Raw genomic sequence first — 25,332 nt, forward strand, 5'->3', positions numbered from 1 at the left:
TCCGGCGAAATATATATCTAGTTCTGGAAGTGATATTCAACATCATTCTTTAATTATTCTTAAACCAGATAGTTCTCGAGTTAATATCAAACTTCATTCTCCAGTCACTATCCAACCTTTGAGAAATTGCGTAAAATTAAAAGTTTTCCAGTTGATCTCCGTCATTAATATTTTCCAATTATTATCCTAATTTCGAGAGATTTTGAGAAAGGTACATTTCTCAAATGAATATTCAACCCATTTCTCCAGTTGATATCTTACAATATATATCGAGTTGAGGTGGAGTTGAAAAAAATCTCCAAGGTGGTACCACCAAAACCAAAAGCTGTTTATTGTGAGAAATAAATACCTGGTTTAAAGATGAAGCGTAATTAATCAAGAATAAATTATATAGGCGGCTGCCGTGGTGTGATGGTAGTGTGCTCCGCACACCACACCGAAGATTCAATATCAACATCATGGAATCTTACATTTGAGTCCAGTTATAGAACCACAAGTTGTTAATTACATTTTTTCAACTTAATAGCATATTTTGCTTTATAAAAAAGTCTCTCTTTTGCTGAGTCATGGCATCAGAATAGAGTTGAGCCACTGTTTCGAACATGATACAAAAAATGGAGGTAGTTCCATTTACTGTGACGTTAGCTATTTGACTTTTGCGGGGACAATGACAATTTCACCAAAAACAAGCTACCAGATTGAAAAATGTTACGCCTTGGAGATATTTTAATACGAAATTTCAGCCTAGAAAAGAACGTTTTTAATAAGTTTTTCGAGCTCCCGAAAATTGTTTTGGTGGAAAAAACATGGATCGAAGTATGCAAAGCAATGGAATATAGCCTTCTTAAGTGTCCTACGTTTGCTCAGAACATTTTGACAAAACATACTCGTTTGTCACTTGCTTGCTCAAAGGAGGTCCTTATAAACCGACACCGCAATTTCTTCATAAATTGGCTACAAGTCCACCTTTTTTATTTTTATTTTTTTTTTATTGTATAATTCAAGCGTTGCACTTTAGGAGGGAATTGTCAAACCCTTTTTTAGGGAGAACATTACCCTGTAGCTCTGCAGGTGAGCCACTAGTTATGAGAGTGGTTTAGTCCGTTGTACCAGGGGTCACCTTGGGGCAGCCCCGCCTATACACATTCTGTGCCCTTTTGACATTGACATAGATGTGCGGACTTTGAAGAAGTGTACCTCTTTTTTTCTACATGCCTTGAGAAATATTCACTGTAGCGACATGATATTGGGCCATGCTAGAACAACAGGATTTTTCGTGTATTTTCTAGGTGTCAAACTGCCATAAAGATATGAGTCATTAACCAATGTATGATTGATTATCCACTATTTTTCAATAAAATTGCATGTTTTACTGTATTGTCCATCGAATATATGCACATAAACCGTGCTAAAGCATATCATTATTGTCTCAGACGACCATTACGTTTTCATCCTGAAGGAAATTTCCATCTCGAAAAACCACAATTTCGCCTTAAACAGTAACATGGCATGGCAACGCTTCTGGCAAAACAACAAACATTATGAAACTTCAAAAAACCCCGAATACGTAAAAAATTTTGAGTGAAACTACCTTCTTTTTTGTATCATGGTTTCGAAACAACTCTTGAGATTTTAGAAGTATGCCTAGTTATCAGCTCTAATGGTACTCAAGCCCAAATGCTTGTTGGGTATATTCGACGCCATTTCGTACGAACGCAAATAACTGATAGGTTAACTAGAGTTTAACCCTGGCAGATCGGCCGCTTAAGCTTAGCTTAAACTTCAGTTAAAGTAGACTGAAAACAAGCAGAATAAGTTTAAGCGTAGTTTAACTGACAAACTGAGTTGAACTTGTGCTGAAAAACCGGGCCTAAAGTGTATAAATATGTACACACATTTTTTATTTTAGGTATAGGAGCTGATAATGCGTTTCTTTTTGTAAAAATTTGGCAATGTATAATAGCAGAACGTTTAACTAAATCAACAATGGCTAGTCATGCTCAATCAGGTCTTGATAATGGCAATGAACATATAGATACATTACAGAATTTAATGGCCTCAACATTTCATCATTCAGCATTATCAATGTTTGTATCTTCACTAACGACGGCAACTGCTTTCTTTGCTTCGTATACCAGTTCAATAACAGCGATTAAATGTTTTGGGTAAAATCAACATGATAATATTATATCGACGTGCTATACGAAAATTGAACTTTTTAAAATTTATACATAGAATTCCATTGTAAATTTATTTTAAAGTCATACTTCTGTATGGCATGTCGATATATACACACATAGACAAAAGTGTTCGTCATTTAAGGTATGGGCCCTTTAATGTTATGCCACGCCCATAAATTTATTGAAATATTTTTAATTCAAATCTTATTAGTTATTACAATGTATTAGCTTTGTTATAGTACTGAATAGCTTTTAATCAACGCTTCAATGTTTTAAATAAATACGATTTAAATAAAATAGGTACTAAGCTATGTGGACAAAAGTGTTCATCACCTTGAATTAATAAATAAAAAATAATTAAAAAATTTTTTTAGTTAAACGGTTTTATTTAAAACAATACTTACATGAAGTAATAATAATACTAAAAGCTAGTAGGTCCTAGGTACTAGTCATCACACTCCTCATCAATCTAGGGCGTTGATCAGACAATTAAATAAAAGCGTTGGGCACGTGAAATTTCTAAAAATGTGAGGCGTAGCATAACCTGATTAAGGTTCAGTTGGTCTTATATATATATGACTATCAATAGAAATTTGAAGCGTCCAACGCTTTTATTTAATTGTCTGATCAAAGCCCTAGATTGATGAGGAGTGTGATGACTAGTACCTAGGACCTACTAGCTTTTAGTATTATTATTACTTCATGTAAGTATTGTTTTCAATAAAACCGTTTAACTTAAACATTTTTTTTTAATTATTTTATTTTCAAAGTTTTAGTCTTTATTTAATTGCCTCTTATTTTTCATTCTATTTAGTTCATTTAGTGACTCATTATTACAAGGACTCTTTCCGTATGTTACACGTATGCTTGTCCCACCTCCAACTCCAAAATATTTTGATGTCACTTCTACCGGACTGTGTGTAATATTTGTTCCAAATATGAGCCAAATCGGACAACATAGGTTGCTTTCTATTCATGTATGTATTATGTGTTCCAAATATGGACCAAATCGGACCACAAATACGCTTTTTTTGAATATCTCTTGCGCCACCTAGCGGAGATTTTTTTCTTATTATTGCATTGTCATCGGGTTCTGAACTATATTCCAAGTTTCAAGCTTGTAGCTTATCGGGAAGTTACTTAAATTTTAATTACAAAATTCGTTCACAACGGCCGTGCATGCGGCCGTGCGGCCTGCCTGTCAAGTCAAGCTAAATAAACCCGTTTAAAAGTAATGAAATATACTAGAGTCTAATATTTGGTTTGCCTTCCTTTGGACTTCACGACTTCTTGAAGCCGATTAGGCATTGAGTGTACCAAGTATTTTTTAACATCAGGACCGATTTTTCCCTATTCTTCCTTGATGAATTCCTTTAGTAAGTTTTTTGACGTTATATGGCGTTCTCTGATCTTTCTGTCAAGATCATCCCATGGATGTTCTATGGGATTTAAGTCCGGTGATTGTGGGGGTGTTTTTAAGGTGTGGGGAGTGTTATATAAGAACCACAAACGAACAATTTCGGCAGTATGCTTGGGGTCGTTGTCTCGCAGAAAGTGATAATCGGATTATATGCCTAGCTTTCGTGCGCTCTTTGTCAAATTTTCTTTTAGTATATTCAAGTAGGCACACTTATCCATTGTATTTTCTATAAATACGAGTTCTCCGACCCCAGCAGACGCCATACAACCCCATACCATGACTCCACCGCCACCGTGTTTAACCGTTGTTTGAATATTCTTTGGATGTAGTGCGGTATTCTGCTTTCTCCAAACCAAAGTACGCCCATCTGATCGGTAAACACAGAACTTACTCTCATCGGAAAATATCACCTTGTCCCAAAACTCAGCTTTCTTGCATATATGCTCCTGAGCAAATGAAAGTCGCTTAACTCGGTTCACCTTGCTTATTAATGGCGTTTTCCTGCAGACTCTGGCCTTGTAACCATGAACATTTGGCACTCTTCGTACAGTATGCGGATGTATATCGGTCCCATACTTCTCCTTCACTAATACTGCAATTTCAGATAATGATGTTTTCGGTTCTTTTTTATTATTTTCACAATCTCCCGGTTTTCACGCGCTGATAGTGCCGAAGGCCGCCCAGTTCTTGGACGATTTTTAAAATCTGAATGATTTTCGTGACGATTTATTATGCTCAATATGGTCGTTCGAGGTCTTTGCATTAACTCACATATTTCTTTAATGGGTTTATTGTTTTTATGGGCTCTAATTATAATTTTTCGCTCTTCAACAGTAGTTTCTTTTCTTTTTTGACTCATCTTCACAATTTTCAAAAATGGCGCACGAGATCCGGAAACTTATTTTTAACAAATATTATTTAAATTACAGTAGTTTTCAATGTGGCGATTGAATTTTAAGTTGCTATAAGTGCAATCCTTTTAAATGCAATAAGGGACTGCAGGACGAACACTTTTGTCCATATGAATTAGTGCTTATTTTATTTTAATCAATTTTGCTTTAAACAATGAACTTTTGACTAAAAATTAGTACACACTGAAATGACGCTAGTAGATTAATGTAATTATTAAAACCAAGATTAAAAATATTTGCATTAATTTGTGGGCGTGGAATAACATTAAAGGGCCCATACCTCAAATGGCGAACACTTTTGTCTATGTGTGTACCTGCCTCGGTGGTTGCGTTTCTAATACGCGACTGTAATCACATGTTGCACTTCTATTAAAAGAGATAATTTTTATATTAGAAACGACATATGCTTACTTTCAGACAAATAATTTTACATAAGTTTTAAGAAAAATCACTTTTTAAAAAATCCAACCTGATAAATGAAAAGTAAGCTGATCTGGTAATGTGACATTTGTATTCCATGCATTTTGATGTTGCTGAATCCGTCATCAGAATTCACCTAAAGTACTCCATTCATAAACATGAACGTGGACCTGTGTTGAGTTTTGAAATCTTATCAAAGTCAAAGTATTCTGTCTGAACTCTTTTGCAGCTTAACCCCTTGCTTTTAATTAAGTCCATTTCCACCTAAATCTGGGACTCAACTCGAAGTTTGCCTTGGTAAATACGAAAATTCGCTTTTCATATGCGGTAGCATTGCGTACGTACATATTTGTGTGAGCTCGTCAAATATGTATCTTTACTATTTTAAACTACTTTGAAAGATATATGTATGTGTAGGGCTAAAGATTATACTACATTACAGAACTAGGCTAGTAACATTATATATTTTGAATTGAACGAAAATATTTAACATCTCTGTTTTTATTTTTTACTTTTCCTGATAGGTAAGGTTAGGTTGAACTGATCGGTCCATGAGGACCTCACATAGACTGAATAAGTCCGTAGTATTACCAGAAGTCTGTTTAACGACCAAACTGAAAACCCTTATCAAAAACCATGACTTATGTTATAAAATTACTTCGTCTTCTTGGCAAATACTAGAAGCTTTCTAGGACCTATCCGACTTGTTGCTTCTGGATCTGACAGCTGCATCACTCCCAATAGCTGGAGTTTTAGCCTGGAAAGCGCAGGGCACGGGCACAAAACGTGCTGGATTGTTTCCCCTTTCAACCCGCACACCCTACATCAACCTAACCAAGCCTAGTAAGAATACCCGTCATAAGTCTACAGTCCTCTCTTTTTAATGATAGAAGCAACTTTGTTAGTCTAAGGTTGTAAGACCTACACATAATCTTCGACACTTTACAGCCCCGCGCTTGGACCCACACCTTTCCCGCTTGGTCGATCTTGTGCACCTTTCTCCTTATCTTAATCTCGCACAATCTTATTGGGATGTCTACGGAGCCCATAATGTTAAGCACTGATAGCCTGCATACTCCCTCTAATTTTTTGAGGTAGGATAAATGCCTGCTTATTCTTCTGTCCGACGGCCACCACTGCGAGGTCCTCAGTAGTGTAATTAGGCAGCATATATGAATGTAGCTGTTTCCTTACATGACTCAGATCGCACCATTCCTGTTTGCGCGTAGTAAACGCCAATTCCGCTCGCGCTGAGCCCACAAGTTTTTCCTCCCTCGCCGCGGCTCCTGGATCAGCATCCCCTCCAACACCCTCGTCCTGACGTCTTCGTCCTCCTCTTGCCCTTTTGATTTAAGGATTTCGTGGCCCTCTTTAGCCTCTCCCACTTTTTGCAAATTACGATCGTTATCTTCGGAACTTCTTTTCGCAGCACCATTTGGCTGTTGGTCCTCTTCCAACACCTTGGTGGTGACGTCCGCGTCCTCCACCTTCCCCTTTTCCCTAAGGCTTTTGAGGTCTTTTTCGATTTCGCCCACTTCTGGCGTGTTAGGCTTGTTATCCTCGGCACTTCTTTTCCTGAGTCGCGTGTAAATTTTTCCTATACCCCGGGACATTTTGCCAAGCTGCGTGTACAATATATCCTCCGCCTGCTTGTTTATTTGGAAGATGTAGAACTGACCCTCCTCCGTAGGCGTAAATACAGTAAGTACCTTCCAATCCTGTGTCGGTATATTCGTATTCTGATTATGCAGAAGTCGCAGTGTATCCTCCGACTTCATCACGCATGGCATCCATACTTTAACTTTTGGTACCGTGAGGATCTGCGCTTTATCAACCAATACAAACCTGCCTTGCCTTTGGAGGTTTGGAACCACTTTCTGCAGCCACCGCAAGCTCGCGATGTTCTCGTACGCTATCACCTTCACACCATTATACCGACCTGCACACCATTATGCAGAGTCGAGTGGTGCGATTTTCTGCAACCGTCCACCGTGCATGTAAGCTTCTTCTTACACTGGTACATACTGTGGCCCTTTGCAAGACAAGAGAAACACAATTTATGGGGTTTTACAATTTCCACCTCTGTTTTGCATCTTTATCCAAATAGGAACGACATTTTGATAAGTGATGATACTCTGGACATTCTACGCACTGCTTGGTTGTTTTCGACTCATGTTGAGCATTAAGCTAATTAGCTCCCTTTCTACGGACCTCTACCTTTCAGTAGTCATCTCTCCGAAAGGATTTCTACGATCAACCAGCGCCGCAGTCAGTGACTGCTTTGCCACACCTCTCACCTTCTCGGGAACTGCCAGAGTCTTAGTGTTATCTCTCCTTAGCACCTGCGAGAATGCCGGAGTTTTAGTGTTACCTCCCTTTAGCACCTCCGAGAAAGCCGGAAACTTAGCGTTATCTTCCTTGGCTTTTCTCCTACATCCAAGGTTGACACATCACAACTTTTAACGTCCTCCCTCTGACTTGCCTACCCTACAGCTTTTGGCCTACTTGTCTTGTCCATGCGCCTGCCCTGCCTCGCGGCTCTGGGACTGGGTCCTTTCTGCCTCTTGAAAGCAGGCTTTTCACCTTCCGCCGAGTGTTGCCTCTTCCTTCTTCGGTTCGACGCTTCTTCCTTCTCGTACCAGTTGCAATACCGAGGGTTTCTCGCAGCAAACCATTGAACTGCCCTCGTGTGGCGGTAGAACACGAGCCCATTCCTGCTCCCAAGCGTTGGACAATTCTTAGTGCTGCACGGTACTCCGACAGCGCTCACTTACTCCTCTTAGCCCAATACCTTTCTCCACTCTACTTCTAAGTTTTCAATTGTATGCTTTTCCAACACGAAGTTCATTGAATCACCACTTCTCTCGCTCCCCGAGTCCGACTCATCGCTTAATGCGTTTTTGTTGTCCTTGACTTGCGACTCAGTACTCCCCTTATCATCGTCCTTATTAAAATTAGATATTGAGTCGTTCATCTTGGTCGAAAGGCCACCTGCCCGCCAAGTCGGGCTCAGCGGTCCAGTTTAAAATACGGGAAAAGAACCGTCCGCCATAGCAGCGCCACTTACTATGGTAAGGCCATCAATATCTCCAGAGGTGTCCCGGTATCGGGAAGGCTCCGTTGGACCACAGCCGAATATATCCCCTGGCTTCAAATCGTCCAGTAGGCACGGTCGGAGGGGCGCATCCGCATGACGCACGGATTTTGTTTTTGCCGAGTTGTTGATAGGCGGAGGTTTGTTAAGCGTCGGGAGCTAAAACTGCTCAGCTACAGAATAAAAATCATCAGCTGAGTATTCAACATAACCGTTGGAAATTATACATATAGCAAATTGTTAAATAAGTTAACGATTTTAGCATATACAGGTTTTTTTATTATTTTTTTTTTGTTACGAGTTACGGTAGGATAGGACAATTTTCTTTATAGTAAAAAGTGAATCCATTATATCAAATAAATTCGAATGAGAGTTAAAATCATGACACAAACACGGAAAAGGTTCATTTCGAATTCGAAATTAGTTCTGCACTGCCTCAAAAGAAGAGGTTTGTAATGTCTTTACGCTCGTGGTGGGACATTGAAGTTTACTTCGTTCAAAAGAAAGGGGCTAGGAATTAGTCCATTCTGTAGTTTAGCCATAAATAATACGCCTAACATTTCTCTACGACTTGCGAGAGTTGGACGATTGATAAGCTTTAACCGACTTGTATAAGGTAGAAGATTATACGCAGAGTCCCAATGAAATCGCCGCAAACAGCACCCAAATCAATTCTTATGATAGGAGGAGTATTACACTAGACGTGGGACTGGAACAGACCTTCCAAAGGATTGTGGATGATACAGTCGCAGGGCTATCACTTGCCTTTCCCTTCCTCGACGACGTACTTCTGGCCTCATTGACACCTGAGGACCACGTCAGGCATTTGCAGCAGCTGTTCGACCGCTACCGCAGGAGGGGTCTGGTTATTAATTTGGAGAAATGCCACGTTGGTTTGCCAGGGGTGGAACTTTTCGCACATTTGGTCTCACAGAGATAAATATCCCATGCCTCGAAAAGTGCAGGGGATACTCCAGTTACAAAGCCCGACGGAGGTGCACGAATTGAGGCGATTTCTGGACGTAGTAAATTTTTATTAACGATTTCTTCCGCACGAGGCAGCCATCAAAGCACCGCTGCAGGAAATGATGGACCCTTGTACGCTTCCCAAGGCAGTCGGTTCTATGTACCGGAGCGACTCGGGATTTTTCCCGACCAAGGACTGTTATTTCAGTGTAACCCCATTTAATTTGGTGTGTCTCTCCCACAAATTGTCATCATCCCAGCAGCTCCTCGTAGCGGGACTGCGCCATACTCTCCTGCTCCGGGAAGGTATCGAACCCAATCCCGGTCCGTCTCGTGACTCCGGTTCTGAGAAATGGTTTTGTTGCGTTTAACGGAAAAGATTCTTTTTAGGCCGGTCATACTCTTGTCAATGTGTCACGTGCAAGGGATGGTTGCATCGGACTGGTTGTTCTGGGCTAGCTCCAAAACCAGACGCCCTCGTAACTTTTATAAATCTTTTGTGGCTCCTTGCTGTTCACGCCCAAGGACGTCCCGTAGTCTGCGCCTTAGCGCACCCGCACTACCTTCCAGCAGCTCTGCTGCTCAGCAAGCCACAAGTACCCGCAGCTGCTCGCGCCCTACGGCGCCACCAGCTCATACGGCCGCTCCCACTCTTAAGTACAATCTCCGTCGTAGAGTGGGTAGCTATGCCGAGCATCAGCCCTCGTCCCCATCTTCTTCCCCCCTCTTTTCCGGCAGCAATCGTGTAGGTCAGGGAAACAGACTCTTAGTCTCTACCACCTTTTGCACCGTTTGCTAGCACAGGATATATATGGTTGCGACATCCGACCAATGCAGCTGCTTCCTTGGACGGTGCCACTTTCCTAGATGTTCTGGCCTCCACGACGGAAACCCCCCGATGGGCTTCATTGCGCCATGTTGCCAGGCCGCAAACTCAAATACACCGGGTACCACAATGCTTACTCAGGTACGTCCAGTCCCAGGGCCACAACAGCATTTGCGTCGTAGCCTTTCACAACCCCCTAGAGTGACGACGTCTCCCCCGCTGCACCTCAGAATTCTGCAGTTAAACTGTAATGGATTAACTGGTAAGATCACGGAGATAGTCGATTTCATGAAGCGGCACAACATCCTCATTGCTGTTCTGGGTATAATGTCCATAGAAAAGATCGCGAGAACGGAAATGGAGGCGGTCTCGCGTTTATCATACACCACTCAGTGCAATATAATATATTTGATCCCGACATCGGCCGCAGGGACAGTGGCTTAGAACGTCACGGCTTATCTGTCCAGTCAGGCGATGTAAACCCAGAAATTATCAACATCTACATCCCTCCTGTCACCTGTTGCCCCAGTGAATACCACCCTAATATTAGCGCCTTACTGGCGATAGTCGCATTATCTTAGGCGATTTCAATGCCCATCATGACCTATGGCATTCAATCTTGCGGGCGGACAGCAGAGGTGAGATGTTGGCGGATCAAATAGAAGAAACAACGTTCTGCACAATAGACGGAGATGCCCCACTCGTATGGTAGGAAGCTGTCACAGCTCGCCAGGAATATCAATCGTGGGCGCAGGGCTCGTAAATTGCGTCAACTGGCAGCCGATGGTGACATTGGCACCTGACCACCTGCCTATACTTATTTCGCTCGAGCGACTTCATCGTCACCGAAAAACGCACTTTCATAAACTTTAAAAAAGGAAAGTGGGATGAATACAAATCCTTTACAGACAGCCGCTTTGCTGCCCTCCCTATCCCTACTGATGCTCGCCAAGGGGAGCGTGCTTTTCGCAAGGTCATAGAATCCGCCTCGGCGCGCTTTATTCGCGCCGGAATAATTCCCGAAATTCGGCGTCATTTTACGGCGGAGACCGCAAATTTAGCGAGATTCCGGCGACACCCAAATAAGGGATATAAACCAACGCAATACAAGCGGACGAAATGGGAGGAGCATCTTAGTCGTTGTAACCTATCTGCCGGTGTGGGTAAGCTTTGGTTCACCCTAGAGTTCCTATCGAATCCGTCCAAGCACAACGACAAAATTTCCATCGCGTTGGGCGATAAAGTGCTGTCGGATGCAAAAAAAATGCGCGAGCGCTTTCTGCCGACAGTATATATGCATTCTACGGTTGATAAAGTTAGACGAAGGGCCAACAGACACGCACATAAACATAAATTTATCGCGTCCCCAATTACCATCAACGCCAAAGAGGTTGAGGATGCCATCGGTCAAGCTAAACCATCTAAAGCAGTTGACCCAGACGGCATAGTCATGCCGATGCATAAAAACCTAGGAAAAAGCTCAACTTCGATCTGGATACTGTAACAGGTTAAAGTCTTACCTATCCAGAATCAACCCCGTCATACAAAATGTATGCCCTGCTTGCAATGTGTCCCCACATGACACCAACCACTTCTTCTATTGTAATGTGGAACCAACGCCTCTAACACCCCCCTCATTATGGTCCACCCCTGTTAAAACAGCAAGTTTCCTTGGACTCCCGTTAGAGGATATTGATGACAATTTGCGATCGGTCACACCTATTGGATGGGGCGAAGCACTGCTACAACAACAACCACATGGGCCCTTGTAAAAAGAACGATAAGACAAAGTTGACGTGGACCCCAATCTACATTAAAGCGTTCGAAGAGCGTAAGTCACAGCTCGCAAAAAAGGCATTGATTGCGTTCCCAGAAAGGGCAGCCACCATAGTGCTAGTGGCAAACGCATCCGATATTACAACGGGTGCAGCGTTACAACAGTTGACGGAAGGCAAGTGACGATAGTTGGGCTTCTATTCTTAAAAGTTCACCAAAACGGTGTCTTCAACAAATCAACATCCAATCGAATAAATTCGGAAAAGTATTAGATTTAGCCTTTAGGGATGGTAACTCAAAAACAAAAACACAAACAATTTTTAATATTTGCCTTAAGACATTTTCAATGGGACTCTTTAACTAATCTTCTACCTTATACTAATCGATTAAAGCTTATCAATCTTTCAACATTTGCTAGTCGAAAGGAAATGCTGGGTGTAATATTTATGTCAAAACTTATAATGGATCAATTTCGAGCCCATTTCTTCTGAACGAAGTGAACTTTTCTGTTCCCTCTCGGACATCAAGACACTTCAAGTCTCTTCTGCTGAAACAATGTAGAACGAATTTCGAACAAAATGAACCTTTTCGGCGTTTATGCCAACATTATAACGCTCACTCAAACACATTTGATAGCTCGGACTCCCTTTTTTCTATAAAAAATATTGTTCTCTCCTCTCTTAATAATTAATGTATAATACTGTGACGAATATTAGTGACAATAAGTGATACTCACATCACTAGTCTGATGCTAAGTAAATGAAGCCACAACAACAATAAAGCAGGCAGTCACTTGTATCGTAAACGAATCAATCATTATGTCTACACATATATACGTACACGCAGCGGAGAGAGACGCACAAACACATGCATATATCTTATCTGAGATGCTCCCAAAAGTAGGCAATTATCTGTGGAAGTATCACTCACATATATACGCGCATATGAGAAGCTGTAACGTGCATCTGTAGTTATGTTATAGCTGGTAATTTTATAGCTGGTAGCAAATTCTAGAAATAGAAACGCCTATAAATATGTCAACGAGGAAACTAAAAAGTATAAAAGCAGCAGTAGCTGAGGCACGACGATTCAGTTGATTTAAGCACGCTATCTGTTGAACAGTAGAAGTGTTATTGTGTAGTACTTTAATAAAAGCCATTTTGCATTATTGAATAGTGGAGTTATTTATTCAACAGTTTAGTGATTCGAACGTTACTAGAAGTTTGCAAATAAGCGGAATTGCACTAAATTCGTTACAATTGGTGTCAGAAGAGGAATTGTTGAATAAATTCCGAAGATTGCGAATACAACTTCGACATGGCAAAGTTAAGTGAATTAAGGATACAGCAACTTAAAACGGAGTTGGAAGCTCGTGGATTGAATACAACTCGAACTTCAGGCCCGATTACGAGAGGTAATGGAGTCGCAAGGAATTAACGTGGAAGAGTATGTCCTTCATCTTGATGGCGATGAGACAACAAAATTGGAAGAGAAAAACGAAACACCGCAGACAATGGCGAACACAGACCTGAACATGATATAGGCTGCAATATCGGCACAAATGTCCGAAATGTCATCACAAATATCCACAAACATGTCATCGCAACTGGAATCACAGGAGACGTTTAACATCCAAGATGGAATCACAGGAGACACGTATATCCGAAATGTCATCGCAAATGTCATCTCAGCTGGAATCGCAGGAGAACCGTATAACAGCGAAGATTGAAGCACAAGAGGCACGTATATCCGAAATGTCGGCGCAAATTTCAGCACAGATATCATCACAGATCTCTGCTCCACTGGGAGAGCAAGAAGGACGTATTTCCTCGAAGTTGGAGGCGCAAGATACAAACATTTTACAACTCGAAGATAAAATTGATACCGAGATTGAAACATTGAGAGGTCGTATACAGGAGTTGCAACTAAATAGCCCAGCAGTTTCAGCGAGTAATCCAAAGGTAAAAACACCATCCTTTGACGGTTCTGTTCCTTTCCAGGTCTTTAAGCTACAGTTTGAGAAGACCGCAGCAGTGACCAACTGAAATACTGATGATAAAGTTGCTGCACTGTTCATGGCATTGAAAGGGCCTGCAGCTGAGATATTACAAGCCATTCCAGAGGACGGACGGAACTGTTATAAAGCATTGATCGGGGAGACGATACTGAATCGAGCACAGATATACCAAATGGAGTTACTGAACCGCTTCCAGAGGGCTGGGGAACCATTGCAAGAGTTTGCGTCGGATGTTGAAAGGCTGGCACATTTAGCGAATGCGGACGCACCTGTGGAATACACCGAAAAGCTAAAAATTCATAGCTTTATTAATGGAATACGGGATGTCGAAACGAAGCGAGCGACATACGCAAACCCAAAACCTACATTCACAGAAACGGTATCACATGCTCTGATTCAGGAAACCGCGTCGCCGAAACGCCGTATGGAAGTAGAAAGGCCAGAGTGGGTAGACGCAATTTTGGAAGCTTTAAACGGAACGCAACAGATGAATAATGGTACAATCAAATGTTTTAAGTGTGGAAAGCCAGGGCACATTGCACGTCATTGTAGCACCGGTCCTGGTAGTTCCAACTTGGCTGGTCGTAAACGTAAAGCTGGAGGAGATAAGCAAGAGCGAGTCAGATGTAAAGATCGAACACTTGCCCCAGCTATTTATTGTCCTGTGATATCTATCTCGCAAATTGGAAGAAACTCGAGCAGTCTTACCGTCAAAGGAAATGTGGATGGCAAGGAGCGTGTACTGACTGTAGATACGGGCGCATCTCATTCCTTGATTCGATCTGATTTGGTCAACAGGAGAGTAATCCCGTTACCTGGAGCAAGGTTGCGTACGGTCACAGGCGAGTATAACCAAGTCCAGGGAGAAGTGATATGTGAATTCTTAATTGGAAATGTCATGGTTCTACACAAATTCGTTGTGGCGGAGATCGTTGATGAAGTCATATTGGGAGTGGACTTCTTAGTTGACCATGACATCAGGATCGATATGCGGAGAAGGATTATGCGCTATGAGAACCAGGATGTGCCACTTAACTTCAGTTTGGAGAAAGGGGTCAGCAGGAAGCGAGTGCTGGTGGAGAAGACTCGACAAAGACCACGAAAGTCAAAGGTAAAGGTTGATGGAACGAATGGGCCAAATAAAGCGAAATCAAAAGTACCTGCGAGAGAAACACTGGCATTGACAAAACCAAATGGACGCACAAAAACGAAGGAAAGAATTTCCCAGAAGGAATGCGAGGGTAGTTTCAAGCCAGGGCGCACTACTGTTGTGAAAACATACTGATTATGCGAAGCCAATCCGTCAAGCGCAAGCTCTGCGAAGTAGTTCATTGGCCAAAGAACAGAGTGTGAGGGAAAGGCCCATGGTAATAAGTACTAGGATGAAACACAGGTACGACAAGAACAATAATTCGGAAGGTTTCGGGGAGGGAGATTTGGTACTGCTATACAACCCTCACCGACGGGTAGGTGTTCCATCCGAATTTTGGTGCAGTTGGGAAGGCCCGTGCAGAGTTGTGAAGAGGATCAGTGACGTCATCTACCGCATACAAACCATTGGGAAACCACGAAATAGAAGAGTGGATCATTTGGAGAGGCTAGCAGCGGTTAGATTGAGAGATTTGTCTGCTCGGGACGATCAGACTTAGGTGGAGGACAGTGTGACGAATATTAGCGACACTAAGTGATACTCACATAACTAGTCTGATGCTAAGTAAATGAAGCCACAACAACAATAAAGCAGGCAGTCACTTGTATCTACATAAACGAATCAATCATTATGTCTACACATATGTACCTACACGCAGCGGAGAGAGACGCACAAACACATGTATATATCTTATATGAGATGCTCCCAAAAGTAGGCAATTATCTGTGGAAGTATCACTCACATATACACGCGCATATGAGAAGCTATAACGTGCATCTGTAGTTATGTTATAGCTGGTAGCAAATTCTAGAAATAGAAACGCCTAGAAGTATGTCAACGAGGAAACTAAAAAGTATAAAAGCAGCAGCAGCTGAGGCACGACGGCTCAGTTGATTTAAGCACGCTATCTGTTGAGCAGTAGAAGTGTTATTGTGAAGTACTTTAATAAAGGCCATTTTGCATTATTGAATAGTGGAGTTATTTATTCAACAGTTTATTGATTCGAGCGTTACTAGAAGGTTGCAAATAAGCGGAATTGTACTAAATTCGTAGCAATACTTTTGGTTCTGTTCTCTTTAAGTATTACGCTTAGCTGATGAAATCTCTTCTGTACTTCTGTAGCTGAGCAGTCTCAGATCGCGACGCTTGACAAACTGCTGCCCATCAAAAACTCGGCAAAAACAAAAACACCAAAAAAAAGTTATTATATGTGACCCGGCCTATGAAAATGTGGCTTATGACTCAAAAAAAATGTTTCCACTTTTTTTCTGGTTTCGATAGTTTTTGAGACTCTCTTTCACGTGGTGAAAACTGGAAAGTCCCAACTTGCTTAGAAGTCTCATTAGATGGCAGCTTCATGACGCGATAATCTTTGAATTTGGGTAAACGTCCTGGCAGTGGAAGAGCCAATAGATCGGCTGTATACTCAATAAATTTAACAGCTTTTGGATGGTTGAAACGCTCTCGCATGTGTAGATGGTTTATTTGCTAACCCATGTACCCGTGTTATGGCACCATGTGTATGAAAATGTCGAAGTAAATTCTCAAAACGTTTTCTTCCACACGCATGCACAAAAAGGAAAAATGAACGGCAAACAGGTAGGTAATAAAAAGTGAACATCAATTTATGCCTTTCAACATCTTTGCCTTTTTGCCTTCCATGTTTCCTCCATTTCGTCATTTCTGTGTAAGCATCTCTAAGTTTGTCCGTGCACATCATTGCTGATTCGATATGGTTCAGTATAACCAAATCAAGTTCATGTTTTGGTAATTCTGATAGTTATTTCTTGCAGTTTCTATCATCTTTCGCGGTATAATTTTTTGGCATTTATTATTACAGAAATCTTGCGAAATAAATTTATTTACCAATTCCTTTTCTTCGTAATCTGTAATACACAAGTCCACTGTAAAAATATTTTCATCCACTCCCATTTGACCTTCAGCTTGAAACAATGCTTGTAGTTCGTCCTCGTAATTGATACCAACATCATCGAAAGAATCATCATCATTCTCTTCGTTTTCACAGAAATATGTTTGAAAAACCTCGCTAAATTCTTCTTCGACAGACATTATTCAGAAGCCACACACGTCCTACCCGTTCAGCATTGCTTTTAAATCTGAGCACTCACACGGTTTTTTTCGGTCAGAAACTGGTTTGTGCTTTGCATTGAGAAAACCATCGCTCTTTATATACACACACGAACTTATCTCATTTATGCTCTTTTGCCTTTTTTGGTTGCCTTTTGGGCATGACTATTCATAATGCAAAAGAAAAACTACTAAGAAACTGAAGAAATGCATTGTTTATCTTTAACAGCTGTTTTTCGCAATTTCTTTTTTGAGTCATAAGCCACCTTTTCATGGGCCGGGTCACATATATATATATAAATCGATCACGTGAACAGGATTAGCCTGGTTTCATTGTTCATTGGGCCACTGAAGGCAGCGTGCTGCCACAACGTCCATTAAACAAAAAAAAGAACACAAGATATAGTATATACGACCGTGAGCTCCTGGCAATACACAGAGCCATTCGGTACTTTATATATTTCTTGGAGGGGACCCAATTTAGTCAAGTGTTGGAGCAGAGTTAGGAAAAGCTATCCCTACAACAGGAACGAAAATTAAATTGTGCTTCTCTTTCAATTTGCGTCGTTCTCCTTTTAATTTTTCCTACAAATTGGCAGGACGGGAGCTACTGGTTTTATGCCGACTCCGAACGGCATCTGCAATGCAGATGAGTTTTCACTAAGAGCTTTTCATGGCAGAAATACACTCGGCGTGCTTGCCAAACACTGCCGAGGGGCGACCCCGCTTAGACAAATTTTCTTCTAATTGAAAAAACTTCTTTCTAAAATTTTGGTATTACTTTGCCCGGGGCGTGAAACCAGGATCTTGGGTGTGGCAGGCGGAGCACGCTACCATCACACCACGGCTGCCGCTGGTAACACCTCTTTACATTTAATAAATACAAGCATGCAGACACAGGATTAGATATTGTTAGCCACGACTCTACGGGGCAAACAAAATCTCTTTGCCGAGTGGTTTTCGTTGCTAGGCACGGTCTCGCGCATCCTAGAGCGAGAGCAAGGGCCAAACTGACAACAAAAGCTTTCGTGCGTACAAAGAGAACATTGGAAAATATCCATGTGCCTGATAAACGTTTTGAGTATGAAAATGTGGACATTGTCCGGCCGTTCCCCAAATCATGAGGCTACACTTACTGTCTAACATGCGTAGATAAGTTGTCGAGGTGGATTGAAGCTTCCCAATGACAGCTGAGACGGACGGAGTTATTCAACGGGTGGATCAGTAGGTATGGAGCCCAGAAGCTCATTTCTACTGATCAAGGCAGGCAATTTGAAAGTAGTCTATTTAACCATCTGGCGAGCTATTGGACGCCAAGCATATACAAACTACATGTTATCCTCGAGCTAACGGCATGTTGGAAAGATGGCACCGTGTACTAAAAGATTGAGATGGCATACGGCGAACTTAGACTGGGTCGACTTACTGTCAATTGCTCTTCTTGGTCTGCAGTCTGCTGTTGCTTTTACTGCTAAAAATTGTTTGTATTGCTAAAAATGCTTCGGCTTCCTGGTGAATTCTTCAAAAACCCACACGAAACTGCGGTAGATGAATCAAGTTTTTTTTTACTAAATATCAGGCAACATTTAGAACAACTCCGAATAATACAAACGTCACAACATTGAAAAGCTCCGGTTTTTGTTCCAAAAGACCTCCCCTTTTTAGTAATGTGTTTTTTCGCGTTGAGGCCATACACAAACCTTTGAAAGCGATGTATGATGGACTATTTTTAGTGATTAACAGATTTCCAAAGACATACACTATTTTGATGGTCACCAAGCAGGTTAAAATCGACAGGCTGAAGTCGGCGTTTTTCTAGCGGGAAGATTCGCTGACTGTATTTTGTGAAGCCGTATCATTGCAACAATTACCTTTTGCCGTTTTAGGAGAGGAGTGGTGTAGGGTAAAAACTACTATTTTGCAGCCTGGCTACCCTGGCAACGTTATACAGTTTGAATTGAAATCAATTAATTAATTTTTGATTTGCTGTTGAGATAAAATTAAATTATTTATTTTGCAAGTATTTAGAAATCACACTAAGATTCCTAAATATGCAATCAGAGCCGTTCAAAAATTTATATTTATTTATTATGAATTTTAATTTCACGCGCCCAACGCTTTTATTTAGTTGTCTGATCAACGCCCTAGATTTCTGAGGAATGTGATGACTGGTGCCTAGGACCTACCTAGTTATTTGCTAGCTTTTAGTTTTATTATTACTTCATGGAAGTATTGTTTTCAATAAAACCGTTTACCTTAAAGTTTTTTTAAAATTGGTTTATTTTCAAGTTTTTAGTCTTTATTTAATTGCCTATTATTTCTCATTCTATTTAGTAACTCATTATTACAAATACTCTTTCCTGACAATTTGTTACAATCTAATTCCTCCAATACATAATCCTTCCAAAGACTTTACTCGACTCAGCGCCATGTATGCTTGTCCCTCGAACTCCAAAATATTTTGATGTCACTTCTACCGGACTGTATGTAATATTTGTTCCAAATATGACCCTAATCGGTCCAGAAATACGATTTTTGAAATATTTCGATCCATGCGCCACCTATCGGAGTTTTTTCTTTCTTATTATTGCATTGTCATCGGGTTCTGAACTATATTCCAAGCTTCAAGCTTGTGGCTTATCGGGAAGTTAAATTTCAATTACAAACTTCTGTTCGTTACACAGAGTCAAGCTAAATATAACCGTTTAAAAAAATAGCTTACAAGAAAAAATTTAAATTTGGGTACATTCGATTATTGAATACAAAACCATTTAATCATCAATACGTCGGCACTCTGATGTTTGTGAGTGCACCCAGCCTGTAGTAGCAACAAAGAAGTATAACATATGAGCTTTTAAACAAAGCATTTTAGAAGATATTTTAATTTTCATACTTGATGTATCAATTGCTGAAAAAACCGATTAATAACAAATATATTTGACAAAATAACACACTCATCTTCACGTTCGCAAAGAGGTATATGCTTAACGGGTATTGATTCGCACGTTAACCCAATCGCTAGTGACCGTTTTTCCCCTTTTTTGAGATTAGGGCAGAACAATCAGTTAGACGTATTCTTAAAGCGGACTCAAGTTCAGAGCGCCATAATAAATGAGTACTCATGCTCGGCCATAGTAAAAAAATTTATGAGGAACAAAAATATAAAAGTGGAGCTCGCATTACCGGATGTAGGTAGAGATTATATCGACAAACTATTTATTGCACTTCACCTTTAAATGTTTGATCCTCATAAAAATTTTTACAGGTTATGCTAAATTTTTTTTTAGCATCCAATATATTTTGCCAACTGCATACATAGAATACATCTAACAAATTTGTGGTTTTTTATAAGTAATTCATAATTAATTAAACTTAATAAACTGGATCAGTGGCGGATCCAGGGGGGAGAGGTTCGGGTCCGAATGTTTAACAAAATGTTTAAACAAAAATGATTTAGAGGAATTTTCTTTAAAAAAAAAAGGAAATTTTTAAACGCGCACGTTGCACGTTTTTCAATTGTGTAATGGTAAAATGACCCAAATCATCTTTTATAAACCATCTGGCAACATCGTTGCTCACAATACACATATGTCATTGTGAACAGTGCATATTGCTAGAAAGAATAAAAGAATGTACGTTCATATGTATTCAGCTGCTGTAATGCAGCGTGTAAGAAATTATAAGATATATGTGGGGTGAAATATGAAAATGTCGATTGGAAATAGTGTCCTCGGCCATTTTCATATTTTCCCGCCATTATTATATTTTCAGCATTCACAGACTTCTGACGTATCTTTTTAAATCCGTTGTGCTCACCTAATAATTTATTAAATAAAAATAAAAGTTATATTGTAACAGAAAGTGAGCAGTGTTTTAATGTGGTATAAAGTGTCGCGTAGGAGACCGCCACGTACAATTAAAAACTAACTCAATGGCGAGTATCTGGAGGCGGCGCCCTCCAAGGCAGTAAACTGCATATTTGAGGTAGCAGCAGAGATGGCGTACCACATCGGGTAAGTCGGAGGCAATATGGTGACCGTGAGGCTGGAGCCTCATTATTTTCAATTTTGGCAGCAGTGGAGTGAAGACATAGTGCAGTGGCAGTGGGTATATACATATATGTAAAGCGTGATTTAAAAAGAAAAAAAAAGACATATTGATTGAAACGTAATCTAATAATAAAATTTTTTTAAACGGAAGCATAATAATTTTAATTTTTTAAACGGAATCTAATAATACAAATTTTAAAAACGGAAGCAGAAGTAATAAAAACGTGTTTAAAACGTAATTTAATAATAAAAATTGTTTTAAAAGAAAGCAGAAGTAATAAAATTGAAAAAAAAAACATTTTGATTAAATCGTAATTTAATAATAAAAATTTTTAAACGGAAGCAGAAGTAATAAAATTGAAAAAAGGCATTTGGATTAAATCGCAACTTAATAATAAAATTTTTTTAAACGGAGCGTACCACAAAAAAACACAATGGCGCATTTTGTCACGCCATAAAAATCTAACGCGCATAACGGCACACAATACACACTTCACGCACTCAGCAACAACATCAGCAGAATAACGCAAACATCAGCAGCGACTTCGGCAGCAGAAACAACTCCGGCAGCAGTAGCATTGGTGACTTCAGCGACATCAGCCATCATCATAGTAGCAGAGAAGCAGTACAATAAGTATATGTATATATATATATATATATAATATATGTATTTAACATTTTTTTGCCTACGGGTTTTTTTCTTTAAACGCATATATGTATGTACATATATTAAACTATTAAAATTTTTTATTAAATTGGGTGCCCTTCGCATTTTAATTAAAATAATTTCGCATTTCATATAAATTTTGGATTTTTTGATACAAGCCGTGGTTCCGTTAAAAACCAATTAACATTTTTTTTGATACATGCGGTGATTCCGTGAAAAATGAACTAAGATTTTTTTTGTGTAAGCGGTGGTTCTGTGAAAAACTAATTGAGATTTTTTTCAATAAAGCGGTGCGTCCGTAATTACCACATTTTGAGATTTTTACCAATTCATACTTACATACTTTTGAGCCATTTTAAATTCAATTACTTTTTACAGATTTTTCATACAAGTATACTGCAGTTTCAATTAATTCTTTTAATAAATTGTTAAATATTTCTTTAGCGACTATTCACCTGTAAATCAGTTCCCTTTTATACATTTTTTTTTTTCTCTTTTTCCTAAACACTTCAGCTTCAAATATAAATTCAGACATTCAAACAAGTGCTTCATTGATTTCATAGTTTGAACTGAATTCTTTTTGCTATTCTGATAACTACATATGTACCTTAGAAGTGGTAAGCAAGTGCAAAAAACTTCAGACTCAGAATCCGATTCCGATAATTCAGTCTCAAGCTACGAAAGTTTAACTTTATCTTCGACCGAAGAAGTCACAAACCAGGAAAATAGATTATCTTTGTCAACAGATTTTCCAGGCTTCGAAGATTCTTCCAGTAAAAATTTAACTTCTAATTTAGCTTCAAATCTTAACGATTCAAATAGTGCAAAATTAAGTTCGACTTCTCCTACTTTAAAATCAGATCTTAACGACTCAAATAGTACAAACCTAGTTACCCCTTCTAACGTAAACCCAGATCTTAACGATCCAATTAGTACAAACGTTGCCTCACCTTCTTCTAATTCAGCTTCAGATCTTAACGATCAAATCATGGCAACGCTTGAGGAAAAGAAAACTTTCATTAACACATGTGCTAATTCTATTAGAGAAAACTACAGCGGTGATTCTCTAGCACTTGATACTTTTATAGACAAAATTGAATTACTTGAAAAATTCGCTACTGAAAATTTAACTAATACTTTTATAGCAGTCTTAAAATCAAAACTAGAGGGTAAAGCCTGGGAAGCAATACCAAGGCAAGTAACTTCAGTTAATGAAATCAAAGTAGCTCTACGTAGTAGGATCAAACCAGACAACTCGAAAGTTGTAGCAGGGAATATTGCACCGTTGCACGTTAATAATAATAATTATACAGATTTTGCCAAAAAATTTGAAGATTTTTCTGACTCACTTGAGCGGTCTCTTATTGTTGAAGGGATCACTCAAGCGAAAGCTCATGAAATGGCAGTCGAACAAACTGTTAACGTGTGTCGTTTAAACACAAAATCCAATTTAGTCAAAACCATTTTAGCCTCAACGGCATTTGCTGATCCGAAAGACGTAGTAGCGAAATTAATTGTAGAACAAAATAACGAAGTAACAGAGCTTCAGGTTTTAGCTTTTCGATCGCGTGGCAACAATACATTCAGAAACTCACGTGGTAGTTACCGTGGCTTTTACCCAAACCGCAGCTATACTGGTTATAGAAACAGTAGTTCATTTGCATACAACTGCAACCGTAACGGTAACAATAATCAGAGATATCGATATGATAACAGAAATAGATACCAAAATAATAACAATATTAATACGCGTTCAAATACAAATTCTAATTCAAATAATAGTAACAATAGAAATAGAGGTAACAATGCTAGATCGTCAAGCGGTAGAGGCAGAGATGCAAACGTCCGCGCTTTAAACGCGAGTGCCCCTCAGGAGCGAACACTGGGGGAGGACGAACTAACCGAGTAAGCGAATTTCCCTCACCAATAGGCATCTATTGTTTAAACTTACATTATTCAGATTTCATAGAATTACAACTTAACGAGTCACACAAATTTTGTTCTTTCCTAGTAGACACTCAAGCAGACATTTCTTTAATAAAGATATCATGTTTAGACAGTAATATTTCCTTAAATACAAACGACATTATCAACATTACCGGTGTTACTTCCAATTCAGTTTCCACTTTAGGTAAAATTACCGCAAATTTAAAAATTTTTCAAACTTTTCTATTAAACATACTTTACATGTAGTAAGTGAAGACTTTAATATTCCATCGGATGGCATACTGGGTAAAGATTTTCTGAAAATTAACAAATTCATTATTAATTATGAAAGAAATAGTATTTCGTTTTGGGTAGGTAATGAAAAAGTCGCGATACCAATCAGGAATAGAAAGCGACAGTTGTATCATTCCTCCCAGATGTGAAATATTCAGACTTTTTGATTTAGGAGATTCACCCGAGCCACTTTTCGTGGACTCCCAGGAAATTGAAAAAGGCGTTTTCACAGCTAGGTGCATTGTTAATTCCAGTAACCCAATAATTAAAGTCATAAACACCACGGATGATGTAAAGTATGTGAAAAGAAAAAGTATTCGGACAGAAAAACTTTCAAATTATAATGTTTATACAATTAACAAGACAAAACAGAAGACAAACGTACGAAAAAACCGATTTCAATTTTAAAAAATCAAATACCTCAACATGCTCATAGTAAATTAATTTACCTTTGCATAGATTATGCCGACATTTTCGCTCTTGTCACGGAAAAAATGACTTTAAACAAATTCTACGAGCAAAAATTAAGATTGACAGACAATGAACCGGTATATGTTAAAAATTATCGATTGCCATACTCTCAACGCGAAGAAATAAATCGCCAAGTAAATAAACTGTTAGACAACGATTTGATTGAACCCAGTTACTCCAATTACAATATTCCTTTGATTGTAGTCCCAAAGAAGGATACTAATGGTCAAAAAGCTTATCGTATGTGCGTAGATTTTCGCGCAGTAAACAAAAAACTCATTGCTGATAAATTTCCACTAGCTAGAGTTGACGATATTTTAGACAATCTTGGCAGGGAAAAGTATATTTCCACATTAGATCTTTTTTCAGGATTTCATCAAATCCTCTTGCATCCTGACTCACGTGACATTACTTCTTTCAGCACTGACCGAGGTGCATTTAGATGGAAAGTGCTTCCATTCGGTTTAAATATAGCACCAAAAATATTCTCACGAATTATGACAATAGCTTTTTCGGGTATACCACCCAATGTCGCATTTTTATACGTCGACGATATTATCGTCATAGGTTGTAGTGAAGCACACCATATTAAAAATCTTTCAAAAGTTTTCAATACTTGTAGGTCTTTCAATCTCAAGCTTAACCCAAATAAATGCAGCTTTTTACGATCAGAAGTTACATTTTTAGGTCACAAATGTTCACCCAAAGGTTTGTTGCCAGACGACTCCAAAATAAACGCAATCAAAAAGTATACAAAACCAACTGACAGAGATGTGTCTCTGGCAGCGCCTCTAAATCGATTAAGCAGAAAAAGAGTTGAATTTGTATGGGATGTTGAGTGCAAAAGAGCATTTTTATCTTTGAAAGCAGCATTACTTTCACCAAAACTACTCCAATATCCAGATTTCACTAAACAATTCATTATTACCGTTGATGCTTCCACAACTGGATGTGGCGCTATTTTGAGTCAAGAACAGTAAGGCAGTGATTTACCAATTTTGTTCGCTTCTAAAGCATTTAACAAAGCAGAGCAGAAAAAACCAATTATAGAGGTGGAACTCTTAGCTATTTACTTTG

The 25,332-nt window shown here is 39.4% G+C and overlaps 1 protein-coding gene across 3 annotated transcripts in view; it reads left to right on the plus strand.

Annotated features, from left to right (window-relative positions):
• disp (dispatched) overlaps nucleotides 1-25,332 on the plus strand; it is a 136,065-nt gene that overhangs the window by 51,881 nt on the left and 58,852 nt on the right. For all 3 annotated transcript variants that reach the window (XM_067763527.1, XM_067763529.1, XM_067763528.1), the window contains one exon: nucleotides 1,910-2,165. In XM_067763527.1, the coding sequence (XP_067619628.1) occupies nucleotides 1,910-2,165 (256 nt within the window). The remainder of the gene's footprint in view (nucleotides 1-1,909; nucleotides 2,166-25,332) is intronic.

The sequence above is a fragment of the Eurosta solidaginis genome, chromosome 1 (genome assembly GCF_040869045.1).
Source record: "Eurosta solidaginis isolate ZX-2024a chromosome 1, ASM4086904v1, whole genome shotgun sequence".
Classification (NCBI taxonomy): domain Eukaryota; kingdom Metazoa; phylum Arthropoda; class Insecta; order Diptera; family Tephritidae; genus Eurosta; species Eurosta solidaginis.